The sequence below is a fragment of the Aulonocara stuartgranti genome (genome assembly GCF_965226115.1).
Source record: "Aulonocara stuartgranti genome assembly, chromosome: 13".
In the NCBI taxonomy this organism is placed as follows: domain Eukaryota; kingdom Metazoa; phylum Chordata; class Actinopteri; order Cichliformes; family Cichlidae; genus Aulonocara; species Aulonocara stuartgranti.
This window is the reverse complement of record NC_138949.1, coordinates 14,094,082-14,118,950: the sequence shown is the minus strand read 5'-3', so window position 1 is coordinate 14,118,950 and position 24,869 is coordinate 14,094,082. Positions and strand designations below refer to the sequence as shown.

Genomic DNA, 24,869 nt, shown 5'->3' with positions numbered 1-24,869 from the left:
GATTGCATAAATCAGTGGTTCCCAAACCTTTTTCGCTGGGCCCCCCTTTGTTTTACAGAAAAATGTTCGCGCGCGCGCCCACACGCACGCACTAACACATCCTCCAACCACACACACCCATATTTTGCTCAATTGCGGTTTATTTCACACCTCAAACATTTAGTAAACAATTAAGCAAATACAAGTAATCTGCAGGTAGTAATAAAATAAACTAACTCTTTTACGCTACGTCCACACCTACACGGGTATTTTTTGAAAACACAGCTGTTTCGTCCACACGTAAACGGCGTTTCGAATCACCGAAAACGGAGATTTTTTAAAACTATTTTTTTGCATTTACTGTGGACAAGGAATACAGAGTTCTTCGTGCAATGTTAAAGCTACTTGCCTTTTTTCACGTCAGCTGTGCGCCACGTTATTGCTTACATGAGAGGAATTGCAGAATGGCAGATAGTCAGATTAACAGTATTTTGTCTCTATCTTCAGGTTTTACATGCTTGCATATAAACATGCAGTTACTGTCCCTCCATTTAGAAAGGCAGAGGCATCAAGGTGTAATTATTTAACATGTAGTTGTTTTTTTCCTGTGTAATAATATTCAACATTGCTATCAATACATTTGTCAAAAAAAAATGCCTCTCTGTGCAAAATGGGTTTAAAAACATAAACAGCTGTAGGATACTGTTTGTCCATGATTTAGACAGGGGGAACAAATCGTGGCAGGATCAGCCTGATGTTATTTGTATCCCACTGTAACTTTACTGTATAAAGAGCTAACATCAGAAGTAGTTAGTCATTACAACAACTGTTTGTGAACTAAAAATCAAGAATGTGGGATACTGTTTGTCTGTGATTTAAACAGCCCAGCGGTGCTCCAGGCCAAGGGAAAACCAATTCTGCAGGGGAGACCTACCTTGGCACTTGTGCAGGTGAAGCCAAAGGGAAGATATGCTTCGCCATATTTTCTAGTCTTTGGCTTAGAATGATGTTGGTTTGGAAACATATTCAGCTATGCTTCATCTCCTGCTTTGCGTTTGTGTAGGCGCCCCTGCTAGCAGTGTCCAAGCATTGTTTGTTTGTTTTTTTCCCTTTTCATGCCCCTGGTTTAGGGGCGGCTGCTTTGACCACAGTGATGCAGCACCAGGTTTTCTTCTGTTCAGCTAACGTATAAAAATTCGAGTACACAAATCTTTTTCTTGCGTTTTTATACTTCAAATGTTCTCGTTGTTGTCCAAATCTTATTCGATGTCTTCTGGCTCCCTTTAGACGATCATCTGCTTCCATCTCAACCTATTCCTTGCATCTTCTTCTGTCACACAAATACAAACCTCTGTCACAAATTTAGAGGATCATCATTTAGCCTGGATAAATAGTTTGTTGCTTTATAAGAAAGCCCTCCGCAAAGCCAGAACATCTTACTATTCGTCACTGATTGAAGAAAATAAGAACAACCCCAGGTTTCTCTTCAGCACTGTAGCCAGGCTGACAAAAAGTCAGAGCTCTTTTGAGCCAACCATCCCTGACTTCATGAACTTCTTCACAAATAAAATTTTTATCATTAGAGAAAAAATTACCAATAATCATCCCACAGATGTAATATTATCTACAGCTACTCTTAGTACCATTGATGTTAAGTTAGACTCTTTTTCTCCAGTTGATCTTTCTGAGTTAACTTCAATAATTACTTCCTCCAAACCATCAACGTGTCTTTTAGACCCCATTCCTACAAAACTGCTCAAAGAAGTCCTGCCGTTAATTAATGCTTCGATCTTAAATATGATCAACCTATCTCTAATAATCGGCTATGTACCACAGGCCTTCAAGCTGGCTGTAGTTAAACCTTTACTCAAAAAGCCATCTCTAGACCCAGCAGTCTAGAGATTAGCTAATTATGTGCCAATCTCCAACCTTCCTTTCATATCAAAAATCCTTGAAAGAGTAGTTGTCAAACAGCTAACAGATCATCTGCAGAGGAATGGCTTATTTGAAGAGTTTCAGTCAGGTTTCAGAGCTCAGCACAGCACAGAAACAGCTTTAGTGAAGGTTACAAATGATCTTCTTATGGCCTCTGACAGTGGACTCATCTCTGTGCTTGTCCTGCTAGACCTCAGTGCAGCGTTCGATACTGTTGGCCATAATATCCTATTAGAGCGATTAGAACATGCTGTAGGTATTACAGGTACTGCACTGCAGTGGTTTGTATCATATCTATCTAATAGACTCCAATTTGTTCATGTAAATGGAGAGTCCTTTTCACACACTAAGGTCAATTATGGAGTTCCACAGGGTTCAGTGCTAGGACCAATTCTGTTTACACTATACATGCTTCCCCTAGGCAGCATCATTAGAAGACATAGCATAAATTTTCACTGCTATGGAGATGACACCCAGCTCTATCTGTCCATGAAGCCAGATAACATACTAATTGGTGTACCAATTAGTTAAACTGCAGGAATGTCTTAAAGACATAAAGACCTGGATGGCCGCTAACTTTCTGCTTCTTAATTCAGATAAAACTGAGGTTATTGTACTCGGCCCTGAAAATCTTAGAAATATGGTATCTAACCAGATTCTTACTCTGGATGGCATTACCTTGGCCTCCAGTAACACTGTGAAGAACCCTGGAGTCATTTTTGACCAGAACATGTCCTTCAACGCACATATTAAACAAATATGTAAGACTGCTTGCTTCCATTTGCGCAACATCTCTAAAATTAGAAATATCCTGTCTCAGAGTGACGCTGAAAAACTAGTTCATGCATTTATTACTTCCAGGCTGGACTACTGTAATTCATTATTATCAGGATGTCCAAAAAACTCACTGAAAAGCCTTCAGCTAATCCAAAATGCTGCAGCAAGAGTACTGACAGGGACTAGAAAGAGAGAGCATATTTCTCCTGTTTTGGCTTCCCTTCATTGGCTTCCTGTTAAGTCCAGAATTGAATTCAAAATCCTGCTCCTCACATACAAGGTCTTAAATAATCAGGCCCCATCTTATCTTAATGACCTTGTAGTACCATATCACCCTATTAGAGCACTTCGCTCTCGCTCTGCAGGCCTACTTGTTGTTCCTAGAGTATTTAAAAGTAGAATGGGAGGCAGAGCCTTCAGTTTTCAGGCCCCTCTTCTGTGGAACCAGCTTCCAGTTTGGATTCAGGAGACAGACACTATCTCTACTTTCAAGATTAGGCTTAAAACTTTCCTTTTTGCTAAAGCATATAGTTAGGGCTGGACCAGGTGACCCTGAATCCTCCCTTAGTTATGCTGCAATAGACGTAGGCTGCCGGGGGATTCCCATGATGCATTGAGTTTTTCCTTTCCAGTCACCTTTCTCACTCACAATGTGTCAATAGACCTCTCTGCATTGAATCATGTCTGTTATTAACCTCTGTCTCTCTTCCACAGCATGTCTTTTATCCTGTCTTCCTTCTCTCACCCCAACCGGTCGCAGCAGATGGCCGCCCCTCCCTGAGCCTGGTTCTGCTGGAGGTTTCTTCCTGTTAAAAGGGAGTTTTTCCTTCCCACTGTCGCCAAAGTGCTTGCTCATAGGGGGTCATATGATTGTTGGGTTTTTCTCTGTATCTATGAAGCGCCTTGAGGCGACTTTTGTTGTGATTTGGCGCTATATAAATAAAATTGAATTTAATTGAATTGTCCTTTGCCAGTATATCCACTATTCCTCCTCTGCACATGTCCAAAGTATCTAAAGGTTACCACTTTTACATTGTCTCCAAACCTGAGCTGTCCCTCTGCTGTGCACATTTCTAATCCTGTCCATTCTGGTCACTCCCAAGAAAAATCTTAACATCTGCAGCTCCTGCCTCCTGTCTTTCATTAGTGCCACCATTTCCAAACCATACATCTTAGCAGGTCTCACTACCGTCTTGTAAACCTTCGCTTTCACTGTTGTTGCTTTCCTTATCTCACCAATCAACCCTGATACTCATCTCTGCCCACTCCACCCTACCGGCATTTGACCCCAGGAATTTAAACGACTCCTCGCATTCCACCCGCTCCCCTTCTATTCACATGCATATTCTGTCTTGCTGTTACTGACCTACATTCTTCTTCTTTACAGTGCATACCTCCACCTCTCTCTACTCTCACTACAGATCACAATGTGGTCTGTTATAGTTATACTCTAGGCCTGACCTAATCTGTCATCCTGCAATCAAGAAGGGCTTCAGAGCTGAAAGTTGAAGGCTTTTATGTCATCATTATGGTAATACAGTTCCCTTCTTACTGGAATACCAATAACAATAATTATCACAGGGATCTGTGAGGGAATTCTGCTCATTTTATGTCACACTTATCTATATTTACTTTAAAGAAGTCAATAAATCCTTTATTTTAAAAGAAAAAGATCCTTTTATAAATGTTCTGTACAATTTTCTATTTACACTGCAACACAGAAGTCAATACAGTAAATACTTTTCACATTTCAGAGTATCATAAGCTTATCGAACATGTGCATGAGTGTGTTTGAGGTTGACACGCAAAAAAAAAAAAAGTATAAGCAACAACAAACACTGACATGTAGGCTGGCCATTTAAAGCATGAAATGCCTCTCCAACAATCTATGAAAGTCCATAGCAGGAAATGTGCAGGTGCTTCCAGTACAACAAGACAAAATTATTAGTACTGTTAACCCATGCGAGGGCTGTAACTGCTCAGTACCAAATGCTATAGCATGAAGGCGGGGTCATATAAGCTGTGATCCATCGCTGTTGCACTGGTCCCATTTGCTTGACTTAAAGAATCATCTGACAAGAGAGGCGTATCCACTGTTGCAGCTCTCGGGGGCGCACTGGAGGAAATCACCACCACATAGCGATCGCTGCCATCATCCTGGTCATCCGCCACGCTCCCGTGAATGTCCGCGGTAACTACTGTATTTTCTGCTGCCATGCGGCTGCAGCAAGGTGAGGAGCTCAACACAGGAGGCTCTGCTTGAAATGCCTCTCGATCGGGGTCCTCCTCAGGAAAGCTGGTGTTGATATAAATGATATCATCCCTGCTGGAAGACTCTGGAAGCTTTTCGGCGAGCTTTTCCAACATTTCTCGCAGCTGGGGAAAGAAGGGTCGGTCTAGCGGATCGGCTCTCCAGCAGCTGTACATGATTTCATACCTAGACCCCAAGTATTGAGAAATAATTAGACTGGAACCTCGATTTTGGTACATTTCAATGCGCATATTTTCAAGGTTGTAAAATTTAGCAATTTATTTTTGAGGTTTACTGTTGTGTTAATATGTTTTTAAAAAAAGCTAGCCTCCAATATAAGATTTAGACCAACAATATTAAATGAAACTTTTATAGCGTCAATATTGTTACTTTCAAAGCAATCAAACCCAAAGTCAACATCTGTGTGAAGAACGACACTCACAGTTCATCCAAACAGTCTGGGGGCTGCTTCAGTCTGTGTCCTTCAACTAGATAATCATAAATTTCATGGTTTTGGACTCCAGGGTATGGCGTCATGCCTCTTGTAGCAATTTCCCACATGGTGACACCAAACGCCCACTGCGTGAGAACAGAATTTCAACTTGAGATTATATTTCATCACAAACTGGTATTTTCCTGCTGATAATACATAGAAATACCATGTATTATCCCAGGTTTAGCTGTACGATATTCTGCATTTTTCAAACAAAAAAGTTTATTTTTTTAAATCTTTATCTGACACTTAAGATAAAAGTGCAAAAGAGGGGGAAAATCGTACAAGTTGAACACACTGATAAATATTGAGACAGAGACAGTGCCCTGTGTAAGTCTAAGACCAAACCTTTTAAAATGCCACTTGTAGCACAAGAGAAAGCAGCAAGAAAAACAAAGAGTGCAGAAAAGTAGTCAGTTCTTTTAGTGACTGGATTTCATAAACAGGTGTGTTACTGGTAAAGCTATGTTTCTACTCACCACATCACTCTTTACAGTAAAAACTCTGTCTGCCAGACTCTCTAATGCGATCCATTTTACAGGCATTTTTGCAATTCTTCCCTGCCTGTAATAATCACCACTGTAGATCTTCTTAGATAGTCCAAAGTCTGCTACACACACTGTCATGTCATCACGCAGCCTGTAAGACAAACAAGGCGTGGACTTCATGACTAATGGAAAAAAAAGCAAATTTGATAAACCTCTGAAATAATAAATCATAGTTCTTTTATTTAAGAAGGCTGCGAATGTTGCCAGGAAAAGTTCAATCAATGCCTGCTCTACTTTGAACATAAATCAGAGGAAGGAACCTACATGCAGTTGCGTGCCGCCAGGTCTCGATGCAGAAAGTTACGACCACTGAGATACTCCATACCCGAAGCAATGTCAACCATGAACTTCAGGAGTGTCTGAGTGGGCAAGAACTGTGCAAGAACACACAATACAGCAGACAGTTTAAATATTGTTTAGTCTAATCATAATCTATTCGTTTCAGGGTCGGGATCTGGAGTGTATTCAAGCTCACATGGGGTGTATTTGTCCAGGTAACAGTCCATCACAGGTCTAACACAAAAAGACTGACATTCACACACTCTTACATAAACGCAGACAGGCACCAGGAAAACATGCAAAATCCACAGAGAGAAGTCCAGCCGACCATGACATTTAACATCTATCTTTCTTACGATAAGGTGACAGTGTCAACCACTACACCACTCTGTCACACTCTAATAAATATGATATTGAATTTGAAAGTTAGTGTTTGGGTAAAATCTTACCATTGGAGTCTCTCTATGGCGTGAACGCAGCAGGAAGCTATGCAGATCTCCGTGTTTCATAAACGGCAGAATTACCATGGGTTTAGGAAAGTGTGCTGAGCCTACTTCCAAGCATACACCTAAAGACAAGAGGATAAGTCAGCACAATCAAAAATAAATGCATGGATATACAAAAGAAAGCGACTAAAGAAAGAAGCAAAGAGAACGTGCAGTAAGATAAGAGGAGATCTCCTACCGAGCAGTTTGATGACATTAGGATGGTTGAAATCTTTCATGCAAGCGGCCTCATTCAGGAACTCTTCAATCTCCCTTTGAGAAAAACTATCCACTGTGTGGTATAATTTTTTTTACATATTTGTTAGTTAAGACATATTTTTTAAAGTTAAGTTAATCTTTACATAACACAAGCACTTACATTTCATTGTCTTCACGGCAACCTTTTCTGAAGTGCCATCTGGTTGTGTGAAATGACCTTCCACCACTGAACCAAACTCACCTGGTAAAAGTTAAGACCAGTCGTAAACCTGCGCACATATACTGCATTTTACTGTAATCGTTTGAACATGTCACTGTAGTTATGGATGCCTACAAATTTAGATACATGAAACTAATTACTCACCCTCTCCAAGAACCTTCCCCACTGAGAGCAGAGTTCTCATTACCATCACATCCTGAAGTTTGGCCTGCAGTTCCTCACTGATCCCAAGGTTCTCAACTGCAGACCAAAGACAAGAACATCATTTTTTTGATAACACGTACATGTTATATGCGTGTTAATCTTCCTGTAGTAGCATTCAAGAACATACGAGTGACTCCTATGGCTGATCGGTTGTAGGACCTCTGTTGCGTGTACTGTATGACAGGCGGCAGCATTTCTTCATCTCTGCACCGCTGCCTGCAGGGGGAGACAGGGTTAAGAAAAAGCACGAAATGTTGGTAATCCTCTGTCTGATGCTGTAAGAGGTCAGAAATAACATACAGGCTTAAAAATTCAACTAAAGACAAGGTCATAGAGAGGAAACCCTCTCTGTTGCCTTCCAGACTTTGAGGTTGGAATAATGTTTTTCTCTCTGAAAAGCTGCCTGTGAAACATTCCTATCCATATCCTGAGTGGAAACAGTGAGTCATGGACTTCATAATGAAGAATTCCAGAGAATTGACAGCTGTTTGTTGTCCATCTCTCCAGCTGCACAGTTATTACATGACCTACTGTGCAGACTCCAATGACTAAGAGGAAGATAAGGAAGTTTACAAAGTGAATCCGGAAGTTACTACTACTGAAGAAAACATATATCGCAAAGCAGCAGTTTACTGTTAGCTGATTAAAATCAAAGTAAATACAGTTGTCTCATGAACACACTAACCAGCAGCAAGTTCAAAGATCAGGTTATCATACTAGGATAATTACTTGTTAATTGTTAAGCCTACCCAAAACAGGAGTCATAAGCCTTGTTCCGAAAATAGAGAACCCCAGAGAGGATGATCAGCAGGACAAAGACGGTACAAATCACAATCCCCACAACATGGTTGGTGTGTGCTACCGCTGTCTCAGGGCCGGATGAAGGGCGTACGGTGGATTCTGAGATAAGAAGAAGAAACAAAGGAGAACACTTAGAAATCTGACATCCAGCAATTTAAGTTAAGGATCAGTTATCTGAAGTAGAGTTCGTCAGCTCACGCAACACATCCAACATTTTTTATTCTGTGATGATAGTTTTCAACAGAAGTTCTTATTCAAATGTTTCCCCCTTTTTTGAAACTTTAATATATTCAGTCAGTGTTGCATTGAGATGAAAGCTAGCAGCTCGTTAGCATGCTTAAAACTGAAACACCAGAGTCTTGATTTTTGCCATGTTCACAATTTATATTTAGCACTGATCCCAAAGTACACCTGCACCTGATAGTAAAGTCAGTACTTTTGGAGGATTTTGGTCAACATTTTGATGAGATGAAACTCTAAATTAACAGCTCCACATGAAAGACCAGGAAGCCAAAGTTATTTAACTCTCTAGGGACCAAAAGTGTGTGTACTGTATTTCATGGTGATTCATCCAAGAGTTTAAAAGATTTTAATCTCAGATGAAAGTAGCTGAAAAATAGGCAGTATTTCAGTCCTGTGAGCTTTCCTGCTAGTGTTTCCAAAAATACTGCAACCATAATAGGCACTGGTATCTATTCATAAGGCAATAATGGTATTTTAGTACAGTAGTACGACATCAGCTGAACAATGCTGTGCAATTTATCAAATTATCAGCTCAAGATGAGGAAATAAACAGAACGAGCCACTTACTGTCCTCTGGCACAAACAATTCAACTCGTGGGCTGACCATGCCTCTTCCTGCCTGCGTGCATGCGGCCACCTCCACACTGTAGGTTTTGTTGAATTCCTCCACAGCCACACGTGTCCAAGTGGTAAGACTATGGACCTGAAATAACATACAATAAAAGACATAAAGTGAATTGCGTCTACTGTCATAGCTGACTGAACAAAAAGAAAAACATGCTATGGTAAGGTTAATCATTATCACCTTGGAGAGAAAAGTTCAAACAGAAGGCTATAGTTCACAAGAGTTTGAAAGTTACATTAGGTTAAGTTGAACTAAAAGAAGAAGCAGATTTTAAGGAAAATAAAAGCTTGTTGGTGCAAGAATACGCTGAGGAACGTCTTGTGCATTTGTGCAACAGCACAAAATCCAGCTCAGCAACTTTTTATGCATGCTCTCATTTTCTCTCCTTTTTTTCCTCATTTCCACTAAATGCAAAAATTAATTGATTAAAAAAACCCATCCCAAAGCGCATGCATGCTGATTTCACAGAGCTGCTCCCCTTTTGGGAAATCCAAAGGGAACCGTGTAGTAGTGATTACTGTATATAATAAAAGTCCCCATTTAAAAAAAAGGGAAGGACACAAACTTTCAGGATAGGCTCATGTGCTCAATGGGAGGGAGCATGTGACAGACTTAACCCTGTATTTCACAACACCATACGCTAAACGGTACATCTCAGTCTGCACTGTTTTGTGCTGACAGGCAGTTCTAAACCCATGATTAACACCTCTCATGTCTGTGACAACAAAAAAGGGCAACGTGAGGTTAAATATTCCTTCAGAAATAAACAATCAGAAAATGTTAATCTCAGATTCAAGAGAAATAATTGGCACCATTGATTTCTAATGCCAAAAAATTCACAATTACGAGCATCTATTTATTCCTCTGATTTAAAACTGATTGACATATTTTAACTATTTACCCTGACTTTGTCTATCCTGACAGCGGATTGGCTGTACTGTGTTTGTATGTATTTCCAGTCAAAGTTACAGTAATGACATAATCAACTGAATGAACAATACATAGGAATATCTGGAACTCACATTCACGTCCTATTGTTTTCATACCATAGTTACTTTGTGATGACTCACGGGCACATGCCAAATGGAGAAAACTACCAATGGCCAGTTTTTACACCCTCAGCTTCCTTTAACTACAACACAGACGGGAAGGACGGAGTCACTCTATTGTAGGTGAGCGCACTAATACAGGAAGAGAAGTGTGACTACATGCAAACAACATTATGAGCTATTAAAGCTGATCTAAAGAAACTAGTTTCCTTCGAATCCCTTTCCCGGCCTCGATGATGCCTTGTGGCAAATGAATAAACTGTTGTTCGCAAATAACTGACCTGTGGTTCAGTAGAGAAGACAAAGGGAGGGTCAGCTATTCCCAGTATGCAGCACTCATTCTTTTCATATTTTCATACATTAGTCATTGTTATAAAAAAAAAAACACCCTCTTAAATAGGAGCATCAGAGATAACACCTTATGTTTTCAATATGAACCTTACATAAGCAATTCTTCATAATATTTCATATTTGTATTGTACGAGGAGAAAAGGCTCAAACAGCTTCTACATCATTAGACTCCTGAATGAAACAATAAACACTGCACAAGCATAAATACAATCTCTTCTCTTTAACTCTTTGATCTCTTTAACTCATTTCATTGTTTGCACATTTATTACTTGGACTTTCTCTTGGATACTTATTTTGTGTTTGTGTGTCTATTTCTTTCTTATTAGAATTTTTATTCTATGTTGTTTATTATATAAAAATTCTTATGCTGGAATTGTTAAAGATATGCCCTCTCTCTGAACTCGCTGAAAGCCAGGAGTAGAAAAACATATCAGAAACTGAGCATGAACCAGAGAAGTCTACTCAAATGCACACTTTGAAACTATTTGAAACTGTCTAGTATGAATATATTCAACACTGAAACTGTAACAGTCCATAGAGTGCTTAAAAAATTCTTTAGAACACCTGTCATAAAATAGTAAAATGTAAATATTTTAGAAACATCTCAAAAACCTATATTATTAAATTAACCAATATTGTTAATTTAGAGTAGCTGTGGCATAAACCTTACACTGGGTGGTGGTCTAATAATTTTTGAAGCGCTGTAAAAGGAAAAATTAAATAAAATAAGGAAACACATGATGGATCCCTTGTAAGATTTTCATCACTCGTAGTTTTCACCTGTTTTTGATACAGTTTACAGTTAACCTTAAGCCTGAATGACATGCGTTTCGGAAGAATCCTTTGGTTGTATTTAATGTGAATGGTTGGGAAACAGAAAGTGGTAGAAAGCTTAATTTTTTAGGAATGTACAAAATACAACAGCCTTTCCTTCATTCGCGTAAGCACATCTTTAATCCTTTAAAGCTAAATATATCATTTTTAACATGTGATTTTTGTGAGTTTTTGAGGCTTCTACATCATTCTTCTCATTCAATTTTTTATTTTTTTTTATTTTTTAAAAAGCCACAAATTCAGGGTTTAAAGGTTTAAACTTTTCTTGAGTTACCACTTTAGGTACAGGTGTTCTGAAAGAGCAAGTTTAAAGTTGAATGCGTACATTTCTTTTCTTTTTCTTAAAATAATAATAACAGTTAGAAGAAGAATAAAAGAAACGAGAATTGTCAGTTGTAAAACAATAAAAAATAAAAGATTATATTTAATTACTTTATCGCAGATAAGCTCACCTTTTTCTGGCGTGTGCCATATCTAACAATGACATCATAACCACTTAGGATCCCGTTTATCTTATCGCTGGGCGGAGGTTTCCACTCGATCACCAAGCTCGAGCCTTCAAGCTGCACTGTGACATTTCCGGGATGAATTGATGGCACTAAGAACGCAACGAGAAATGGAAAATGGGATTATGACATAATTCACAGTCATTGCAAACCTATAAAGTGAAAGAAAAATTAGTTGGACTACTCTTCAAAAAAAATCTTTGATTACGGTTTGGTATGCGGTCACTTCGGGTCACAGCATATCAAATCATTCAACTAAAATATCCCCTCTGGTGGATTTAGGAAGGAAGTTGAAAGCAGCTCCACCCAGTAAGAACTTTGTGTTTTCTCAGTGAAACCACCCCTATTTCCTATGTTACTCTTCAGGAAAACAACAGAGGTTTTTAGTGGATAAAACATTTTTTCTGAACAGGGCTTGCTGTGGGCAGATCAGGTAGTTGTGCAAGTGCAGAAAATTCCAGTTATTATTGCACTGCAACTGTGAGCAAGCTTACATTAAGCACATTTTGGATAGTAAAGTAGTCAGTTAATTACACAGTGCTCCTGAAAGCTAAACAAGAATGATGGGAAGGAGGCAGGAGCACAACACACAGGTCCTGTATTGTAAATATCATCATCGTTTGTAAGACAAACACAGACTGAGCATTTTTATATGCTGGGTTTTAAATGCTGGGATGAGTTTAATTTCATTTAGGAATACTTTGCATTGTTAAAGTTTTCTTGGTGTGCATTATAATTCAACCTTCAAATCGTTCCTGTAGCATCAACACACCTCCTTCTGTGGTGTTGCTCTCGACCCACTTGCTGTTTGGAGAGGCGCCCTGTTCGTTACTGCAGGAAACACTCAGGTTGTACTTCGTCATAGCCTGCAGTCCAGGGACTTCACTGTGAAAAGGCGGCACTGTGACGTTGATGAACCTGGTGGTCGTCACTTCCCCTTCCCTCCGACTGACCTCTCTAACCTTAGATCGGAGAACATGTGATCAGTATGACGCTGTTAAACAATGGCACAGTTTGGATTAAACATGGGGCTTACTCTGATTCGGCACGTGGTGAGTGGAGAGAAGCCATCGTGCCCAGGAGTCCAGCTCAACGTCAGCTTATTGGACTGCCTCTCTGTCACAGTAACATGAGTGGGAGGTCTGGGATGAACTAGAAAATACCACAAAAACCAGCATCAGCTACCATCTTCTAAAGCAGAAAAATCATCTGGAATATTATTAGACCTGGAAGCTGCCAGTTTTACCTTTAACATTGACGTGTGCTTCTCTGGATGTGGTGATGCCCTTTGTGTTGTTAGCTTCACAGCTGAACCGAGTGTATTTATCCACACCTGCAGTTGAGATTTTTGAGTGAATCATGTAGCACTTCAGGGCAGCGTGAAACAAAAACAACCAGTCTTCAAGGTTATGACAGCACTGACTCAGCCCTGCTGTTATTAATCTATAACACAAAGGCAGAGCACAAACCAGCAACACACATCGTCACCACTCTCAAACTGATTTGTTTATGTGTCAAAGATGAATCTGGGGCAAGACTGGCATGTCATTCTGAATCAAGAAGTGAGAGTGAGGCCCGGCTGAAACATCATAGGAAAAAAAAAATCTCCATTAAGAATGATTCACTCCTTTATCATAATTCCAAATTTCACAAAGAAGTGCCTCTTACAATAAAAGATCAAACTGAGCCTCTCCAGTATGATGGACTGTAGTAACAATCCTTTTCGATGGGTCTGTTTTCCTCAGCACACAATTTCTGTCTTTCAACAGCAACAGATCTGCCCAGTTAGAAAAGGACGGGGACATTGAGCGATAATGAGCCTTTTGTGCTCTGCTTCCATCTCAGAAACTTTTCCACAAAGCAATTCACAGTCCAGCTTGTGAGAGATAACTGGAACTGATGTGAGAGGTTGCCTTTCTATGCTCAGGAGAACCAGGGTTAAGTGTGCTTCACTTATCACCTAAACACAGGCTACAGTAGATTTGTTTGCAAAAAGACAGAGAGCTGTACTTAGATTAAATTAAATAATCAAGTTACACGTGAGTGAAAATGCGCAAATCTAATTTTGACATAGCGCACTGCAAACTGCATGGCATACAGACAGTAGCAGCATAGTAGGAAGTAAGCAGGTTCAAAACAACACGTGCTTGCTGTCTATACTAACCATATGAGCAATCAGGAGACTTCCCAGAGGTTTCATGTTAACCAAACATATGAAAAAAAGTATTGGGTTACACAGCAAGGGCATTTCATAAATAACAGTGCAAACTAAATGTACACAATAGGTGTGTATTTGCTGGAAAGGGGAATTGATTAAAAAGGTGGAGAATTATCGTTTCTGCTTTTATTCTACTTGGAAATAAATCAAAGTGAAAATCAGCAACACAATAGGAAAATTAAATTCAAGAGGAAATGTAAAGTTGCGAGTGGGATGGAGAAACCAAAATGCATCATGTAAGTCCTGCAGTGTGGTTCTCCCAACCTCTATTTATCCGGTTTGGAGTTGCTCCAGGTTACTGAGCTGTATGAGATGTATGTTATTTTTCCAATTTCTTCTCAGGGAGTAAATATAGCCAAAAGCCACTCTGCCAGACTGCAGCTAATCCAAGCATTTCACTCATTATTGCTTTGTGTGCCAGATTTACTCCCTCAGTTTCTTTCAAGCTGAAGTGATAAACTTGTTGCTTCTTCCTTAACACCAGAGACTGAATCTTATGCAGCTTCTTGCTGCTGAGCCAGATTAAATATTGAAGCATAAAATGCTTTCCAATCTCAACTTAATTCCTCGTTAGCCTGTACTACTGTTTAGGAATATCATTTCTTTAAATACAAGTAGCAATAGTTTACCACAATTAAGCAACAAAAAGCACTGTGATGATACCCTGGAGTCCCAAATTTAGCAAACCAAGACTCATAGTATGCATGAGATGACTACACAGAGATCTGGGTTTACGTGGTTCTACTGTAGCAATGTTTGGTCCTGCACAGGGACCTGGTAGCCTGCAGCCCTCTGTGTCTAGCCCCTCCCTACTGGGTAGTGAGCCGTCCTGTGAATGAGGTCTTTGTCCCCGGAGCCAACCCCCGAACAGGCTCCCTATGCAGCTCCCCCTCCTCCTTCCCTTTACTGCCCGGGCGATTGCACATGCTGGACCAAAGCACAACTCTGAACCTTTAACCCCCTCAGCTTTGGCTGTATCACTACGCATTGGCTACTGCAGGGGTGTTTAGCCTGTGGCAAAGTCAAAATGAAGGATCAGGGCATAAAGAGCAAATGTTGTACTTCTAATAACAAATATTGTCTTTTAGGGAAGAAAGAGGGGGTCATAAACTTGAGGTGATAAAGTGAGAGTCTACTTATAAAATGTTATACAATTTCTGTACAACATGGGACTAAAACTCATTTTACAACAAGCCTTGATATTCAAATACCTTCCTTTAAATACAAGTAGCAATAATTTACCACAATTAAGCAACAATTAATTGTCATTGTTGCTTAATTGAGAAACATGAGAAAGAATAAGCTGACATTGATGTTAACATTAATGTACAGCTAAATAATCAGTTAGTCAGTCAAGACTTTGTTCCTAACAAATATTATAATGATTTTTAAGACAAAATGCCTGAATTCTCTGGTTATTTCTGTTTTAAAACTTAAACTAATGTCTTTCAGTTCTGTCCTGATCTAACACATAAAGTGATATGAACATGAAAACTTTAGGGAACATTTCGTACTGGGTGTTTTATACACAGTCTCCCATTTTCAGGGACTAAAAGTTTACTATCAGTTGAATGATAAGAACTTTCATGGTCAGGGTAGGCCTTTCATTTCATGACAAATGAAGCAAACATAATATCTGGAGTTGATTTGATGTATTGTTGTTGGGGGGGGGGGTTATAGCTTTTCCTGGTAATTTTAAATACAAGACCAAAGAGATGTCCATACCGGTGAGGGGGGTCATCATTAGGTTGATGAAACAAAATGAAGCTATTAGAGAGACAGCACAATTCTTAAAAAGAAGCAATAAACTGACCAGTTCAGGACCAATGAAAGCCCTGAAAGACCACAGAGAACTAAAGTGCGTGATCACAGAATTATTTCCATGGTGAAGAAAAACAGCTTCAAAACTACATCTAATCAAGTCAAGAACACTATCAAGGAGGTAGACGTAACAATATCATGATCTACGGCCAACAGACGACTTCAAAAATTAAAATACAGATGGTTTACAATGAGCAACGAACTACTGGTCACACTCAAAAACAAGAAGGCCAAATGACACTTTGCTAGAAAACATCTAAAAGAATCTGACCAGCTTTACAAAAAGTTTTGTACAGATGAAACCAAGGTTAACTTATACCAGAAAGACATAAAGTAAAAGTATGAAGAAGGAAAGAAACAGCTGATTTACAAGCACTTTAAGGGCTTAAAATCTGGGACTCCCTACTAGTTGCTCTTAGAACTGAAGAAGCTTCTCAGATGAGAAGTGAAACGTCTTCAAGGAAACTTAAAGTAATCCAGATACTTTTCTTTCGAATCTCCTTAGATGGTCCAAAGTATTCTATAATATCTATCCAGGACGGTGGAGATAACCAGGAACCGGTAATTGGGCTTCAGTTTTAGGGAGCTGTTGGGTCATCAATGTTTTCTATAGTCACTGAGTAGACTGATCACTAGTGTTTACTGATGATGTGACTGCTGACAGTAGTGGGATTAACTGTGAAGTTTAAAGGATTATGGTCTCGGCTCAGATTCTTTCAATTGCTGCAAAACTGATCAGAGAGCTCATCACACTACAAATGGAGTGAAGGCCCAAAGCACAATAAAGGCAATCCAAGAGTTTCTCAAGCAAAAGAAATGGGATATTCTTCAATGTGCAGGTCAGTCACCTGACCTCAACACTATAGAGCATGATTGCTCTTATTAAATACAAATTTAAATAATAAAACAGACCCACAAGCCTTGAACCTCTGTAAATGGACTGGGTATATATTAACTGGGTATAAAACTGGTTTTATAACCAGTTAATGCAATTTTTTTGTAAAAGCAGTAGAATTAAAACTGGATGTCTGCAATTGTTTGATTGTTTGATAAAGACATAATGACAGTGTAGTGGTGTACAGAGAAAAAACTAAAAATTTGTTCAACAAATTAAGAACCTAACTCTAAACTGTTTGTTTGTTCATAGAGAAACCAAAATGCAGCGTGTCTCGTGGCCTGTTGGTTAAGGTTCAAAACTGAAACACTGTCAACCAAATCTTTGCTGCCCTTATTTTTCCGATCACTTTCAATGGTCATAAGAATCTGCAAAATGTGGTGTTTTGGGAAAATTTACAGTCTTAATGCTAAACTAGCCTAACCAGCTGCTGTCTCCAGCTGTTTGCTGGCAACAAGCACGTTTCTGTCATTATTGAGCTACTGCTTAACTGAAGCTTACAGCAAATGTTGTTTTTTCACATTTAGCACTTTCTCCAGTGCATTCACGATACAGTCAGCAGAGCATTGTTACAAATGCGTACTAACCATGCATGAATGAACGCTGATAACCATTCAGCAGTACAGCAGACAGCCCAAGTGACACAGGACATGGTGACAAATCTCACTGCAGTAAGCAAGGTACAGATGCTGAGGCAGCATAGATGAGTCAGAATAGAATCTACCAACGGAGTGACGATACCCTAAATCAGACTAACTCCATACTTTGTAGCCATCTGAGCGCCAAATACTTCTTTATCTTTGCTGGTAAATGCTTCCACCCTTAGCCTCAAAAGGCAGGGATAGCTCAGTAGGTAGAGTGGTCGCTTGTTCAAAAAGCAGTTTCAATAAATTTGCACAGATGGAGCAGACGTCAAGGGAACTCTTGCTCAACAAGAGTTTACAAAAAAAGGCAAAGAAGGTAACAAAGTATTGCTGTGACAACCCATAATGTGCATCTTCAGCCTCTTTCTGTCTCACTTAAGGTGTCTTGCAGACTTGATTATGCAGAGTCATATGTCTTATGTACGTTCATTCTGCATTGAGTAAGGAGAAAAACAAGAAACAACACTTGTTTTAGGAAGCTTTGTTCCCCCCAAGAGGAACAGGCAAAGAGAAGGAAGTGCTAATAGATAAATCCTTGTGAAATAAAGTCTTTATGTATGAGGTTGTGATACAGAGATAAAGATTATTTTGGGTGGCAACACTCACCTGGTACAGAGAAGTTGCTGGGAGAGCTGAAAACCTCAGTATAAGGTGATCCATCACGGAACCAGCGGATATGAACAGGGCCTGGTGGTCCCACCGCTTCACAGGACAGGGTGAAAGGTGTGTATATTGTTACGTTCTTGTCCTCTGGTTGCTTGACAAATGTTGGCAGCCCTAAGTCAGATTAAAGAAGTGTGAAAGAACTGCGGAACGTGTGGACAAAGAAGTTTTGAATACTCTGGATACTAAAACTCACCTTCTACCCGCATGCTGATCGGATCAGACTCTACCAACATGTTGCTGATACTCAGTCGGCATCGATAATCTCCAGCATCCACTCTCTGCACATGTTTAATGCTGTAATATGTAATGCATAAGGACACATCAGTTTATGTACCTAATCTGTCATATCACACACATTTCACCTTCATGTAATACATACATGACAGTGGAGAGGAGAGTTGATACCCCATCTGTGATGGAGTGGAGCTCATTCATCACCACATGGATGTTTGGCGACAGCTCCTTACTATCCTTCACCCACAGGATGGCGGGCTCCAGTCTGGTATCAGGAATTTCAATGGAACAGTTCAGTTTGGCTTCATGGCCCTCTGACAGCTGAATGGTGCCTACGGTGGGCTTAAAGCGGAGTTTCCTGAGCTCATCTGGACTCAGATACATCCGAGAAACAACTCGAGGTATCACAAGAGGCTCCGAGGTCCTGGAAGGTTGTGCTGTTTACAAAAGGCATGTTAGCTTATGTTAGAATGAATAAATGGTAAAAGGGAAATATACTTGATAAAGATATGGTATTGATTTTACAAGAAAATATTTCATGGAACACTGCTAAGCTTTAAAACAATGTAGAGTAGGTCTGACAGTAAGTAAAGTAAGATTTGAAGTTTGGTGGGAAGGGGTTTTCTCAAACAACTGATTATTAATTTAAAACATTCCAACAACATCTGGATGTTTCGTTTTTTTTTGTTTTTTATTTTATTTTATTGATTAGCATTCAAATTCATGGATGGATGTTTCGTTTTCACTGTGAGAAACGTTTCTTCACCCATCCCAGTGACTTCTTCAGACCGAAACTAGTACCATTGCCTAACAATGACCTCACGACCCATTGTTAGTCAGTGGTACCATTTTCAATAGATGAACTGTTTATAAGGTTGGGGAAACCTGCAGGCAGTTGAGACTGAAGAGGTCACTTAGGTGAAAACGCACTCTCCCACTGAAACGCAACGTGTTTGAGCATGCATCGGGACAGTTAGAAACATTATAAAATTTCAGAGAAAAAAGTGGAAATTATCGTAACAATTAATCAGGGCAAGGGTTATTTACTGCATATTATTTAACAGAGTGGAAAAAGAACACATTGGATTTGCTTTTTAAAGAGCACGCATAGCATAATTGGGCCACGCAAGGAGAAAAACAAGGTGATTTACGCAGTCAGCATTGTTGAAGCTTTTCTATGAATTATAACTCACGGGATTTTTAATTTATAGCTATCCTGACGCGCTCTCACTCCCACCGTTCCGTTTATGCCACATTTTGTGACTTAATTAAAAAGCAAAATGCTACAAAAAGAAATCCAAAGAAACCTTCTCGGTTTTCCAGCGACTGATACAAAACTATTTAACCAGATATTTAAATCTGTCCCAGCTGCGGTCCGTCATACTTCTCTCTCTGCAAAGTAGTGGACAGGAGACCCGGACCGAGCTTTGAACTTTATGAGAATGATGTCAGTGCAGCAAAACACAGTCTTTGAAAGAAAATTAACAACTTACCGCTGACAGGAATCCACACAAGTATTGCTATAGTCGTAGAAAACAAAACCACCCAATCGGGTTTTTCTGATTTCTTTGCCATGACCGGTCCCGAGAACTTAAACTGCTTCTTTTCGTCCCACAGCACAGGTCCGCAAGCGTTTTAAATATGACGGGATTGTGCCAAAACGCACAATTCAGCTGCGACAATATCCAACATCACCCAGCAGAGTGGCTTCAGCGTCGCTTGTGTAAATAGTTGCAACACCACGTAGCTGAAGAGGGGGGAAAACGTTTACCATGTGGGACGTCACAGATGGAATCCCACGAAGGCGGGACTGCGTGTGGAAATACTAGAGACTATAGAACATATAGATGATATATCTTTATGCTGTCTGTGGGAAATACTGAAAGTCAGCCTGAAGTCAGCTGTAAAAGCAGGATTATTACAATCACTCAATAAAACTAGATAATATAGTTAGTATTTATTTTTCTGTTATTTCTTTTCTATTGTTTTCTTAATTTCTATTGAAAAAAGTTGCAAATAATCTATTACCTAATAAGAAAAACTTATATGAAACCTACAGAGGAACACAAGATCTCTTTAATCTTAGAGTTACAAAAATAACAACAAAACAAAAGCTACTACTAAATCAAACTACTCCACCACGTGGTCACTTTTGCTACTGATCTTCCACAAATAGAATAAGAATCCAAGGTCCATTTAGAAGCTGTTGTTGAAATTTCAGTCATGTTCTAGGAACGCTGTTCAGTTACTGTTGGAGTTTAGGTGCTTGTTTTTATCACATTACTGTATTTTCTCGTGAACAATAATGCTGAGAGTCAACATTTTTTCTTTTTGTTATTATTATTGTGTATTTTATTTTATTTTAAGTTGTTACATACGTGACAGACATGACTAGGGGAAAGGAAAGGGAGCAAGAAAGACAGGGAGTAGAAGAAAAACAGTGGGGAAGAGGAACCGTGCGACTCTCTCGGAAAGAGCTGAGGAGAGCCTGAGATGAGGGGTCACCCAGCAGCCGAATAACAGAAGCCAGAGGGGTTTGCAATGACGTGCCTGTGAGCTCCGCCAGCAGCCACCTGTGCCAGAGTGGACCGAGCCCCAGGTCCAGAGGCAGAGGGTACCCCACCCCCAAAGGGGCCTCACCGACAAGCAGTCACTGGGAGTGAGCCGGTGCGTACCTGAATGCCCAGCCCCGAACACCAAGAGCCACCAATGCACCGATGTCTGAGGGCACCAGCATTGGGAGTGGTGGGCGGAGATAGCATCCATACCTTGGAGGGCCTGAGATGTCCCTAGAGAGGTGGCGTCTAATACCGGACCTGACATATAGACACAGACAAACAGGCACACACAGATACGAACATCCATTCCGACCCCCATGCACACATATGCAAATATTCAGCACTCACCCAACCTAGAGACAGACATAGAGAGACACTGTACACACAATCACACTCCCCAAACTTACTCTGCACCCCAGATCTAGGTACCCTTACTGCTAGAGGGGTAAACTGCACCCAGAACCAGGAGGTGTTACCCTTTTCCCTGGGGTGGAGAGAAGCAGACTGCCCCCGACTCCACAGTAGCAGGGAGGCCCCACATTCCAGACCCCAATCGGACAGCCAACTCCTCCTCCCAGCACCCCCGCCCCGACGGGCAACAGAGAACGGGGGTGTAAAGACTCCAAACCTCCCTCCGCCCATTCATATGTAGTGTTGATGCATGTGTGTTCTAAGGTGCATTTAAAACCATGGAGCTACCTGCCAGAGAGCAGTAGGTTCAAAATGTATTCTTGAGAGGAGTCGAAAAAGCAACACTTCAACGTCCATCAAGCTTTCTTCTGTATGTAACCGAGGACAAGGGATGAGTAAACGGGGCAAAGAAATAATTGATCATTTATTTATTACATAAGTTAAACATACAAATTCCCAGTCGTTTCCAGACAGGACTTACAACACATCCTGCCGATATCCCAGCTGCGCATGAGACTTACCACACAAACTGTGCGAAATAACACTACAACCCGTCACACCCCGCTTAGTGACACTGCAATCGTGGCACACACTGCAAACAATTCGGGTCTCAGCGCAGCTGGGAATCAGTGCTATGTATGGCCTGTGATCTGAGAGATAAAGGGAAGTGGCACAAACAATTAAAATAAAAAAACAAAAGAGAGGTTAGTCCGCCCTTACAAAACTTACTCTCAATCAATAACCGCCTCTACGGCTGGACGGACTAACCAAAACAAAATTACAAATCAATCAAAAGAACAAAAAAAAGGACAGCAGAGACAGCACAGAATATTGATCAGTTTCCCTGCGCGCAGTCGGTCTAGGGCTTGATCAATTCTTCTATTAAAATTCGTGGTCACACGACAGTATACCCACTCGCACCTGAGTGAATTAATTGCCTCTGGTTTTTTCCACAGAAGAGCGCTGACTTCACCCCACACACCCACTACCTTTTCACAGCTCTTCAGCCAATCACCTGGCAGCGAGCAACAAACTGCCAGGTGACACTTGTTACAACCCTCCCCTTCAAAGGGCATGGGCGACCCGACGATGAGCTGAAAAGAGAGCACACTTAAAATTTTGCTCATTTTATAATGGATTGTGGCAATTTAAATGGGTTTGAGTGCTGTCCAGCAGTCTTCCTCATTGACCTACGAGACCCTTGCGTCAAGCTGGCAACATCTTCCTCCCCAGGTTCTAGGTCCCCAGAACCATCCAAATGGGGCACCCCCACATGTGTGGGACTCAACGTCCCTTCCTCCAACACTGCAGAATCGCCTCCATCTCCCTGTTCTGTAAACATCTGTTCCACTTCATCAACCATACTGTTATTTGTGGCCAACATTCCGGTTAGATCATCCTGTTTTGACATTTGTAGGCCACTATCTTGGTCTCCATCCAATTCCCTGATTGGAATGTTTCTCAACTCAGTTCGATGTACTTGTCGAAGTGGACCAGTGTGCCCAGCAGGAGCGACTGAATATACTACGCCATGACCAGGAGGAGGTCGCACTACTTGAAAGGGCGTGGGATCCCAAAAATCTTGAATCTTATTGCGACCTCTTACAGAGTGGTTTCTCATATACACCAAATCGCCCTGCTCCAAATCAGGACTAGCACATTTAGAGGAATTCAAATCTCTCTGAACCCTTCTCCTTTCTAACCGTTGCTGCACAACATCATATGCAGCAGCCAAGGACTTTTGGTGTTCCTGTACCCACTCTTCAAGAGTGACGTCCTCATCAACTTCACTGCCAGCACCCAACCAAAAATCCACTGGCAACCGTGGCTCTCGCCCGAACATCAAATAATATGGAGTCATACCAGTTGACTGATGTACTGTGGTGTTATACGCATATGTGACTTGGGAGAGATGCCGCGGCCACCGGCGCTTTTGTTCAGGAGGCAGGGCACGCAGCAAGTCATGAAGTGTACGATTAAATCGTTCACATTGACCATTACCTTGTGGATGATAGGGTGTCGTCCGACTCTTCTCTATCTTATAAATTTTACACAGCTGTTGCACCAAAGCGCTTTCAAAATTTCGCCCCTGATCAGAATGTATACGGCTTGGAGGCCCAAATAAATGAAACCAATGCTTCACTAAAGCCTCTGCCACTGTACTGGCTCGCTGATCTTTTGTAGGGACAGTCTGAGTATATTTAGAAAAGATGTCAGTCATTACCAAAATATTCTCTTTACCATCAGTTGAGGGTTCAAGTACTGTAAAATCAATTGCCAAAATTTCATGAGGCCGAGATGCAGAAATACTACCCATAAAGGTTTTAATCTTTGGCACAACAGCCTTAGAAAGAACACACCTTTCACAATCTCTGCACCATCTCTCAATATCTGCATACATGTGCGGCCAATAATATCGCGAGCGCACCAACTGCAGTGTACGCTCAACCCCTTGATGGCCATGCTCATCGTGGAGTAAACGAAGGACGCGGCCCTGTAAACACTGTGGCAGCACCAGCTGGTCAACCTCCCTCACTCCATCAGGAGTATGAGTGCAGCGATACAACACAGACTCCCTTTGTTTCATCCGCCCCCATTGACGGACCAATTCCCTCGAACCCTTACCAAGACCATCTCTTTCCTTTGAATCTGGCAACCTGGCCACCTCCCAATACTTTAAGAAGGGACCAATCACAGGGTCTTGTTTCTGTAACGTACAGAGATCAGAGAAAGAACAACCAGGTAAAACGCTTATCTCTGCCTGAACACTGGGAATCATCTCACACTGCACTCCAATATCATTAGATAATGGACCATCCAATTCCATTACAGTTCCATGTAGGCGGGACAATGCGTCTGCATTAGCATTCTGAGCCCCAGGCCGATATTTTATGGTCAAATCAAAAGCGGCCAGCTCTGATGCCCACCTCTGTTCTGTGGCACCTAGCTTTGCCGTGGACAGATGGCTTAGTGGGTTATTATCTGTAAATACAGTGCAACGATGACCCAAAAGATACTCCCTAAACTTTTCAGTGACGGCCCACTTGAGAGCTACAAGCTCAAGCTTCATGGAACTATAATTTCTCATATTCCTCTCTGTAGGCTTTAAGCTCCGACTGGCAAAAGCTATTGGCCGCAATTTACCCTCATACTCCTGGGAAAGCACTGCCCCTAGACCCCCATAGCTTGCATCTACTTCCAATGTAAATGGCTTCTGAAAATCAGCAAAAGCAAGCACTGGTGCAGAAACCAGAGCAGCCTTGAGCTGATGAAAACTTTGTTCACACTCCAAATCCCAAAAATCCAATAACGGTTTTGGGGGGGTCCTACCTTTTCTACCTGGAGGGAGGAGTGCAGAGACCAATCTATGCAAGGGAGCAGCCATGCGTGAAAAACCAGCTATGAATCTCCTATAATAACTAGCAAATCCTAAAAAGGAACGCAGTTCTGCTAGATTGCTGGGCGTTTTCCAATCCCGCACTGCAGCTATTTTATCTGGATCAGTAGAAACTCCTTCGGCAGACACCACATGCCCCAAATATTTCACTTGCCTCTGGAAAAACTGGCACTTGGAGAGTTTCACTTTAAGCCCCTCTTTATCCAGACGAGAGAAGATTTCTTCC

General features: G+C 40.9%; 1 protein-coding gene across 2 annotated transcripts in view; it reads right to left on the bottom strand.

Annotated features, from left to right (window-relative positions):
- Positions 1–210: 210 nt before the first annotated feature.
- mertka (c-mer proto-oncogene tyrosine kinase a) overlaps positions 211–24,869 on the bottom strand; it is a 40,678-nt gene continuing 16,019 nt past the window's right edge. Inside the window, exons 1-19 of one of the 2 annotated variants that reach the window (XM_082556282.1) lie at positions 19,771–20,081; positions 18,423–18,714; positions 18,237–18,337; positions 17,984–18,154; positions 13,046–13,132; positions 12,836–12,951; positions 12,572–12,761; positions 11,746–11,891; positions 9,002–9,137; positions 8,140–8,290; positions 7,518–7,606; positions 7,331–7,426; positions 7,127–7,207; positions 6,947–7,039; positions 6,712–6,830; positions 6,248–6,357; positions 5,915–6,074; positions 5,385–5,521; positions 212–5,128 (exon numbers count right to left, since the gene is read on the bottom strand). In XM_082556282.1, coding sequence (XP_082412408.1) covers positions 4,684–5,128; positions 5,385–5,521; positions 5,915–6,074; positions 6,248–6,357; positions 6,712–6,830; positions 6,947–7,039; positions 7,127–7,207; positions 7,331–7,426; positions 7,518–7,606; positions 8,140–8,290; positions 9,002–9,137; positions 11,746–11,891; positions 12,572–12,761; positions 12,836–12,951; positions 13,046–13,132; positions 17,984–18,154; positions 18,237–18,337; positions 18,423–18,714; positions 19,771–19,852 — 2,802 coding nt within the window. In that variant the 5' untranslated portion in view covers positions 19,853–20,081 and the 3' untranslated portion in view covers positions 212–4,683. Of the gene's footprint in view, positions 5,129–5,384; positions 5,522–5,914; positions 6,075–6,247; positions 6,358–6,711; positions 6,831–6,946; positions 7,040–7,126; positions 7,208–7,330; positions 7,427–7,517; positions 7,607–8,139; positions 8,291–9,001; positions 9,138–11,745; positions 11,892–12,571; positions 12,762–12,835; positions 12,952–13,045; positions 13,133–17,983; positions 18,155–18,236; positions 18,338–18,422; positions 18,715–19,770; positions 20,082–24,869 lie in introns of those variants that run through there. The other variant, XM_082556281.1, reaches the window with a different exon arrangement.